The sequence below is a fragment of the Thunnus maccoyii genome, chromosome 1 (genome assembly GCF_910596095.1).
Source record: "Thunnus maccoyii chromosome 1, fThuMac1.1, whole genome shotgun sequence".
In the NCBI taxonomy this organism is placed as follows: Eukaryota; Metazoa; Chordata; class Actinopteri; order Scombriformes; family Scombridae; genus Thunnus; species Thunnus maccoyii.
In genome coordinates this window covers 15,577,347-15,587,031 of record NC_056533.1, presented here as the reverse complement: position 1 = coordinate 15,587,031, position 9,685 = coordinate 15,577,347, and the positions used below count along the sequence as shown (strand labels likewise).

General features: G+C 39.3%; 1 protein-coding gene across 1 annotated transcript; it reads left to right on the top strand.

Moving 5' to 3' along the window:
• Positions 1 to 4,162: 4,162 nt before the first annotated feature.
• Positions 4,163 to 5,258, top strand: nmbb (neuromedin Bb). The gene is made up of 3 exons (XM_042417485.1): positions 4,163 to 4,462; positions 4,686 to 4,873; positions 4,963 to 5,258. The coding sequence occupies exons 1-3, from the start codon at positions 4,297 to 4,299 to the stop codon at positions 5,014 to 5,016; spliced, it is 408 nt and encodes a 135-aa protein (XP_042273419.1). The 5' UTR covers positions 4,163 to 4,296; the 3' UTR covers positions 5,017 to 5,258.
• The last annotated feature ends 4,427 nt before the right edge of the window (positions 5,259 to 9,685 follow it).

Here is a 9,685-nt window from a genome sequence, read left to right as displayed (position 1 = left end):
AATAAAGTTCCTCAAAAAAAGTGATGAGGAATGATTAGGCAGGAATCATTTATTGCTTGTTTTCTTTTTTAATAAAAAAAAATCCTTTTTATAGTTTTTCTCAGTTGCTTTGGTAAATTTCTGAGATCAGAATTGAAATTCTCAAAACTACTTGTTCAACCTCCACATCAACTAGTCACTTGTGCACATCATAAAAGCAATTTGTCATTCTTTTGAATAAATTGCAAATGCTTTGGCACATTCATGCAAATGATTTTGTACAATTGTCTACTTTTTCCTATTGTTATTGATTGCTTATGTCATGTCATGTCAAAATATATTATACTGGTTCTCTGTTGAATAGTCTTACCCCCAAAACATCTAGGTATTAGTTCATTACATGCAAAAAACAGTTGAACCAGTTGTCATAATCTGTCAAGCCTATTTTCTATACAGTTCTAATAGACTGTTAGATCAACCATTGATCAACCAGTTCTCTATGTAAAATAGCTGAGAGGTATATATATTTATTATACACACACTCACCGGCCATTCTAATGCAATCCAATACAACAGCTCTGCCATAAGTTCTACATTTACAAAGCTTATACATTTTCAGTTTTTATTTCAGAAAGGTGATAATTCTACTTTATGTATTGAACTTGTAGTGGGTGGTGGTGTGCTGGAGAGCATTATATTGAACAGTGTTCCTAATATTTTCTCCACTCCATTAACATACATGAGGGGCAAAATATTATATATATTTGTAGCTACAAATACCTTGGGATCCCGCAGGCAAATGGGAACCTTGAGGAGGCCGCAAGGAAGTCAGCCACAGCCAAATACCTACACAGAGTAAGGCAGGTCCTGAAAAGTCGGCTGAATGGGAAGAACAAGATATGGGCCATCAACACGTACGCCCTGCCAGTCATCAGATACCCCGCTGGTATAATAAGCTGGCCAAAGTAGGAGATAGAGGCCACTGATATCAAGACAAGAAAGCTCCTCACAATGCATGGAGGGTTTCATCCTAAATCCAGCACCCTGAGACTGTACACTAAGCGGAACGAGGGAGGCCGAGGACTGGTGAGTGTCAGAGCCACTGTCCAGGACGAAACAACCAACATCCAGGAATACATCAGAAGATGGCCCCCAAAGATGAACTGCTAAGTGAATACCTCAGGCAGCAGAAACCCGATGATGCAGAGGAGGAGGAGGAACCATCATGGAGGGACAAGCCCCTACATGGCATGTACCACCAACAGATAGAAGAAGTGGCTGATATCAAGAAATCCTACCAGTGGCTGGAAAAGGCTGGACTGAAGGACAGCACAGAAGCACTAATCATGGCAGCACAAGAACATGCACTCAGTACAAGATCAACAGAGGCGGGGATCTACCACACCAGACAGGACCCCAGGTGTGGGCTGTGCAAAGATGCTCCTGAGACAGTTCAGCACATAATAGCAGGGTGTAAGATGAAGGCAGGAACAGCGTACATGGAACGCCATAACCAAGTGGCTGGCATAGTGTACAGGAACATCTGCACTGAGTATGGGTTGGAGGTCCCAAGGTCACAATGGAAGACACCTCCTAAGGTGGTTGAGAATGACCAAGCCAAGATCCCATGGGACTTCCAGATCCACACTGACAAGCTGGTGATGGTGTTGATCGACAAACAACAGAAGAAGGCAGTGGTGATAGACGTAGCAATCCCAAGCGACAGCAACATCAAGAAGAAGGAACACGAGAAGATCAAAAAATACCAAGGGCTGAATGAGGAGCTAGAAAAGATGTGGGGAGTAAAGGCAACAGTGGTGCCAGTGGTAATTGGAGCACTGGGGGCTGTGACCCACAAACTGGGAGAGTGGCTCCAGCAGATTCCGGGTACAACATCTGAGGTCTCTGTCCAGAAGAGCGCAGTTCTAGGAACAGCTAAGATACTACGCAGAACCCTCAAACTCCCAGGCCTCTGGTAGAGGACCCGAACTTGAGGAAGACACCCCCCCCCCCCCCCCCCCCCCCCCCCCACCCATGGGAGGGGGGTGAGAGGGAGATTTTTTTATATATATATAACACACAGCAACATTTTTTGAAATCATACTCAATCTTGTGTTTTGCATCACTGTATTTCTCTGTACTGTATTTCAGGACTGCAGGACTACCTCACAGAGGTGCAGACTTTCAATCATTGTCATCAAAACCTTAGCCATAGTTTACATCAGAAAATACTTACAGGGTACACTGTCATATAGACAACATAGCAAAGCATTTTGACTATGTTGTTTGTAAACAATGACACAAGGACTTGTCAGATGTCACTGACATGTTCATTGACATAATTATTTACTTTTGAGAGATAAACTAAGGATTTTGAGCAAGCTACAGGTTTTTGTAGGTAATCCATTGTATGGTGTTGTTTGTACGAATTGTTTCAAGAAATGCACTTACTGTTTTGCAAATGTTAAGGATGATTCAGGGAATGTACCAAAGCGACTAAGAAAAGTGGTAATACTTAAAAAAAACTATCCAGCCTTGGACATCATCAAAGGTTGCTATGAAACCAATATTGTCAGCACCAATCTCGGACAAATTAGAGCAAATTTTAAGATGTTGCTAACACACTATCTTGTTAATTAAATGGTTAGTCTCTTGTATTTGTGCTGTCCCTGGAGTGGGGTACAGGTTCTGCCTCATTAAAAGTGGGCAGAGCTTTTCATGAGTGCAGATGTGCTTTGAACATTAACCTTCACGCTTTGTTTATATAATGTGAGGACACTTTAGTGGTCTTGCAATCACGATGAATTCTGCTGTGGCTATCCAGTACCCTCATGTAGTCATACACTAGTGTGGATCAACATATAATCTTAGTATGGAGCTGTTTTCATCGAATCTAATATAAAAAGCCACTTGATACTCTATTGAGGTTCTTGTACTTTGAAATTGATTGCATCTGGCTGCAGTCTTTGTCAGACCTCAAAGACCTTGACCATTTGATAAGCAACTCATCAAACCCTAACTGTAGTTTTGTTGGTGATACAGTGTCAGTAATGGAATTGCTTTGAGCTTTTAACACTCAGCGTTTTCCATTTTGGTGTGGCTCTGGGGGAACAAAGCAAATCCAAATAAACCAAGACCATAGTCTCAAGTGGCAAATTTATAATATTTATTACACTACTGGATCTCTAAATCAATTCTTTTGAGCCTGAGATGCAAATATTCATCACGCTATTTTAAGAACACATACAGTGTTGCAGATGACCATGGCTGTGTCAGTTCATCTAATCTGTGAATTTTGTGAGAGTGCTGGTCAGACTGCTTTCTAATTAGACTGACATTAAACTGTCCAGAATGTCTTAAATCACAAGTATGTGTGTGTGAATGCCAAAGGTTATGAAAAGAGCAAGATACTGCTGCAGCTCTTCCACTAAACTTTCAACTTTAGCACCCTGAAGTGACAGAGAGGCAGTCTGTCTTATCAGCTCTAAATTAGCAGTGAGAAGCAGCAGGTTCTCCTGTCCTCAGAGGACTGATGGTGATCACAGCAGCATGCTGCAACTGGCCAAATGTCATGTTGCTCATTGTGAGGAGCCAGGCCTGGTCCTGAGAGTGGGAGGGGGGTGAAGGGACCTGGGAAGGAAATGTTGCTCTAGAGGGAAGCATTAGCTATCACCTGTGCCATTTATGGATCTGACCTCACAATTTGCACCAACAGTACACAAACTCCAAGAAATTATTTCTGTGTTTGCCCGTTTGTGGAGCTTTTATTGGATTAAAGAGCTTTTATTGTCACATGCACAGCAACACAGCAGGTGGCAACATTGAAGGAATGGTTGCAATATACTGTATTATACTGTACATATATATGATATGACTAAATATGAGCTTTAATAGCATTGTGAATGCATATGAATGAATTTTCCTCACACACCCATCCCTAAAATGAAAAAAAGTATTTCTAATTATTATAACAGGGAGAAATAAAACCAAAACTTAATTATTTATTCCCCACTGAATGTTAAATTGCTACTTGCACAGCTGAGTGCAAACATTCGTAACTGCCCTGGATTAAAGAGGAATCGTGTGGTGCGTAAAAGACGCACAGCCGGAAACACGGTCCAACGAAACCTTGACAATTAGTCGACTGACTACATTTCGATTTACGCAGCAGGGTGAGTAAAGAGCACACGCAACATAAACAGGGCCCACCCCGGTCAGGAGAGCCTATAAAAGCAAGATGCGTCTGAGCGATCCACGACCAAGAGGACACACTTGGAAATTTGCGCCCTGGAGCACAGTTCGACACTCCGCGTTGAGATGAGAGGGTTTACACTGAATAATGTTTGCCAGTGTGGCTTATTTACTTATCTTGTCTTATTTTCCTTCGTGTCTTTTACCACCGCAGTCAGTTTCGACCTGACTGAGCTTAGGAATAAAGTTGCAAAAATTAAAGTGAATCCAAGAGGCAATCTTTGGGCTACAGGTAAGAATCATCTTGAATCCATCAGCTATACAAAGACCAATATCGGTCATATGCTAGCATCTAATTTCTGATTTTTTCTCTACATATTACAGTTATTGTTTACATTATTTTTCTTTGCTTGTAACGATGCTGACACTGCCAATGTGTCACAAAAGGGTTTTCTCTCATCCAGGTCACACCTACTCTCAGTCAATATTAACGTGCGTTTTCTTTGATTCTTAAGGACATTTCATGGGCAAGAAGAGTGTGATGGACACCCCTCTGCTGCCGTCAGCTGAGGGGCAAGGCGTTGATGCTTTGGAAGTCACCCTGCCTGCGGAGCACGGCGCTCTCGGGGAGCTTTTCCAGGAGTTTCTGCGGGTGGCGTTGCAAGCGCAGGTGGATACACAAGAGAGCCGCTCGAAAAATCAGGTAAGGACCGCCTCAAGCTTTTTTGACACTGAAATGACTAAAATGATTATTCTCTATTTTAAATTGATTTGATCCATTCTTTGTTTCAGGAGGCGGACTTGTTGATGAAGATTTTAGAAAGCTACATCCAAAGCAGAAAGTGACGCAGAGGATGAAAGTCTGGCACGCATGAACACAGATCCGAGGTCATCTGGCCTCATGGGTTCAAATAAAAAAATTAGTCACAGTCTACAGTGTCCTGCTCATTATGACTGTAATTTACTGTAATACTGTCATATTTACAGCTCATGTGCCATTTGCAATACACATAAAACAATTTCCAATTTATTTTACTGATGATATTTCACATTGTCTTGTTGTTTAAAGTTATTTATATTAAATAAAATAATGATTTGCACTGCTTTGACTTTGATCTGCGGCGGATAAATTGTAGTAGATATATTATATGTTTTAAGTCTTATCCCATCAGACTTGGAGTTGTAAGGAAACACTACTTACTTATGGCTACACCTCTTGATTCTAATTGTTTCTGAAATATTGGTGCATGACAATGGAGAAAACAAAAAAGATATGAAAATGGCAATGTCTAAAGACATCCCAGATGAGTATGACTCATTCTTTGCTTGTATTTCTGTGTGGCCTCAAAAGATTGTTGCTACAGTGCAGTTGCTAAAGGTCTGATATTGACATAGAACATTTTCTGTAATTATAGCTACTGTATTTGCTGGGCGAGACTACTGAGTTTAGCCCCTTCTGTTTGTAACCACAGGGGTTTGGTATATGACCTTCACAACCCTTATTTATTGGCCCAAGACTGACAATCAACTGATTGTTCAGCATGAGCAAGATTTCTTTGTCTCTTTTGTGCCATGTTGTAAAAGCATGTCCAAAATAACACTTATATAAATATAAATGTAGGCAGCTTATATAAATCACATTTTCTAGTTTCCTGAATATTTCGACACAAAATCAATAGTAACTTTCATACTTGTTCTGTCCTTTGCATAAAGGGATGATCTGTTCTCTCGATCAATAGTGGTGAAGTGAGATGGCCCATGCAGCTACATTGCCTTGGGCTAATCCATTGTATTATAGACGGGCAGTCTATTTCAATATCTCTCCCACAATGTCTGTTGCTTTACGTCATTTTTCAAGGTGTGGAAGGTGCTCTGATGTCCAAAGTAGTGAGTGGTGAGAGTTGAGAAGGTACTTAGACTATAATCTGCCGTGAAGCCTGGATAACTGCAAATATTTGGCCCAATAAGAGATTCAAACATAAATTATTACACTCAGAATAAAGAAAAAAGAATAACAATACATTGAGTTGCCAGTTTATCAGGTGCACAGCTAAAACTGATACAGCCCTGCAAGAAATCCTGCCTTCATTAGCGTAATGTTTTTTTAAAAGGTGTTGATTAAACTTTGTGGTCATTGTGGGGGCTGTAATTTGTGGTGCTTTTGAATTGTATTGCATGTGTTGTGGGTGGGTGTGTTTCGTCCAACGCATTTATGTACTTGAGGGTAGACTGAATATTTGAAACACCTGTTGCCAAAAGTATGCTCCCAATAAATTTACAACAGGCCAAGAAATTGTTTTTTTCTTTTGTTCTCTCTCTATAAATTCATCTATGGTTATTTTGCCAAACAACAGCCTTGAGATCCTGGAACATTCAGGCACAGGACATTGTAGAGAAGTAGGTTAGTAGGCTAGAAAATTGGGTACAATTTAATAAACAAGCCTCCTCAATAGGTTAAAGAACATTTATAGTAAGTCCCTAAAGAAAAGAGTTTAAACTTGCATTCAAAACTCTGTTGAGGCGAGAGATTAACTTGAAAACATTTTCCTGAGTGTTGTATTTTATTAAAATGTTCTGTCTGGTTAAAAGTGCAAACTGTTCCCTGCGGTTCCTTGCAATGAAAAAAAAGTAAGAGCTAAAATTCAGGACATACTCTACAGTAATGAGTTAGTTATATTTTTGCTGGTAGCAAAGATACACAAGATGTGAAAGTCTGCATTTGAATGTTGCAACAAATTTCATCTTCAAACACAAATGGTGTGTCTTTTATTCATTAATTTGAAATGTCAGGCAACACTGCATATGTTAATCTGTTGCACAGACAGTGCAGTTCAACGTGTTGATACAATAATTATCAATTTGTGTGGGTGGATGGGTGCATAAATGAGTGAGTACATATAAGTGTCCTCTCATGACTTGAAAAAGCAGATCCAAACATGTTGCAGGGTGTTAACTGTTGAGGATGATGATGTCGCCACACAATATGAGCATGCAGAGATCTCCCACATGACATATATTTGCCCACTCCTGAGGGAATGAAGGATTCAATTTAGCATCTCTGTGCTGTCTGCTTACTTTGAATTTGCTTGGTTACTCATAAAACCCATCGTTCTCCTATATGCCCACATTTAATCCTGCTTCTGTCGACCTACACAGATGTCTCTCTAAGATAGCAGGATGATTTTAGATTTAAATTCCAGGGCATTAAAGTGACATTCCTGCACAGATATGAATTGAATCAAATATTTTCAATGTGTGAATCCAGGTAAAAGGCATTATCATTTATCAATTCTCCTATGTAAATGTGTGTTAATTAGACATGAAGGGATGGAGCTAAGATGAGTTGGAGAACAAATATAATATTTGAGGCAGTTGAGATGATCATATAAAAGGTGTCCCTAAAATGTGTAAATTCAATATACATCCAATCCAATCTCCCAAGCTTGGGAATAGTTAGAATTTGATATTTACTGTATTGACAGTCATCCAACTCTTGGTTGTGATGTGATTAAAACAAGCGAAATAAAAAAAAATGATTGTGGCCTAAAGACTTGGAGAAATGTTACTGTATGTGTAGTTCAGCTGTGTTATATAGTAGTTGGCAGGGGGGATATGGCTACTGAAGAATTCCAATCAGCACAAACCAGAATACGAACTACATACTATAGGTTTTTCCTCAGCATGGGGAATCAATCACACCAAATGCTGGAGCTAAATAAACGCTGATACAAACAATTAGCAGCCACCACAGACAGTGGCCATCTTATTAAATTTTGTCATCTTGAAGAGATTAAATGGGGCTTTTCATACTGATATTTTTATTTCTACATCAGATGCAGACCAAGATTAGCCATCTGGTATTTTTTAATAGCTGTAATGTCATCCAAATCATTCATGGCCTGTTTCCCTAAACTGCTGCTGTGACAAATTAACTCCCCCCCCCGGGTGATCAGTAAGTAATGTGTTTCTCAAGGATAACCTTAACTAGGAATCACCGCAATTACAAGGGACAATGGATAAGGTAGCTCCTATACAACCCAGAATGAACGCTTTAAAGAAAACTGTTCTGTACAGGGTGGAAATTCAGTGGAATAATTTGATGTTGTAAATCTCAAAATTCCTGAATTGCATTACGTTTAGAAAGCAGTTGAACTGTGATCATCAGCAGTCACCAAATTCGAGTCTGATCTCACTGGAATTTCTGCTCACTTTTATGAAAATAAATGTTGCATTTTTCATGTGTAAGAAAGGAGTACAAAATCTGTTTGTTTTTTTTAACAGAGCCATTGACATATTTATTGGATGTTCATGTGCATATGATCCTGTCTTTGTCTTCCTGTATACATATCAGCCTGTTTCTTTGTTTTATATTGTCCTGTTTTATTAATGACTCACATTACTGCTTACAGGTTGATGAATGCTTATGTATAATTCACAATGTGGATTTATGTTACGTCACCAGAAGTAGCCTCAGCTTCGGTCTGAATTTATGAGTTCCCCTCTTGTTCAGATTCAACACCAAAAGCTGACAGAGACAAATGTGGCACACTTTAACTCAATAAAACTGAGGCTGTGGGCAACAGTCCAAGACATCACTGATTGAGTACCCCAAGGGTACTAATTTTCAATTGAGTAATCTATCTTGCTCTTATAGGGAACACAGGTCTCACAGGTTTAAGTAAAGAAATTAGGGGCATATCACATGTGTCTCTTACATTCATTTTGTGTCAAGACATTTGTGTCAAGGCACTGTGTGGGTGCAGTGAATATATTATTATTTACTCATATATTTGATTGTAGGGTGTTCTTACCATTTGCTTATACCTTATAGCAAGTACTATTCCTCTCACAGTGCGAATAGTGTAAAACTAGCAATGATACAATGCCACCCTCTGGCTTATAGAACCCCTCACTACACATGAGAACATCTCTGTTGATTCTGCCTCAGTTTTTTAACAGGCTTACATCTTGTTCAGGAGAGGGCTGCCATATTTGTCAGAAAATGAAATCATGAAACAAACCATGTAACAAGTATCAGTACAAGCTGTACTCTATGTTCGTATTTGAGGGTCAAACCTGAGCTATTGTTGATCTCATGCCTAAATTCATGCCTTGCCATTTAGAAATCTGCATCAGAACGCCTAAATGAAGTTAATCTTTTTTTTCCAGAAACACGCAGCTGCAGACTTGGGAAGATGAAACACAATGATGGCAACAGTGGATGTACTGGATGTACTTTAAGCACATTCTTTCTTGCATTTGATCAAATTGTTCTAATTGCTTATAACACATTAGGCTACATCCCACTGAATTAATTTAGACTTATTCTGTGGTTTACAGCTAAAATTGGCATCTTACAAATGAAAGCCATGATATATATGCATATATTTTTACAGGGAAATTATATGAACGGCTGTGTAATAAAGTGTGTGATGGCGTTGCAGTGAGCATTTTTATAAATTATAGTATCAAATATAAAAAATTACATGCACATAGCTGCATTGTATAGGATGCA

Bases quoted from the DNA above. Each gene is read 5' to 3' on its own strand.
- nmbb (XM_042417485.1), top strand. From the start codon at position 4,297: ATGAGAGGGTTTACACTGAATAATGTTTGCCAGTGTGGCTTATTTACT. The intron at 4,463-4,685 runs GTAAGAATCATC...TTGATTCTTAAG, and splicing joins AGGCAATCTTTGGGCTACAG to GACATTTCATGGGCAAGAAG. The intron at 4,874-4,962 runs GTAAGGACCGCC...TCTTTGTTTCAG, and splicing joins AGAGCCGCTCGAAAAATCAG to GAGGCGGACTTGTTGATGAA.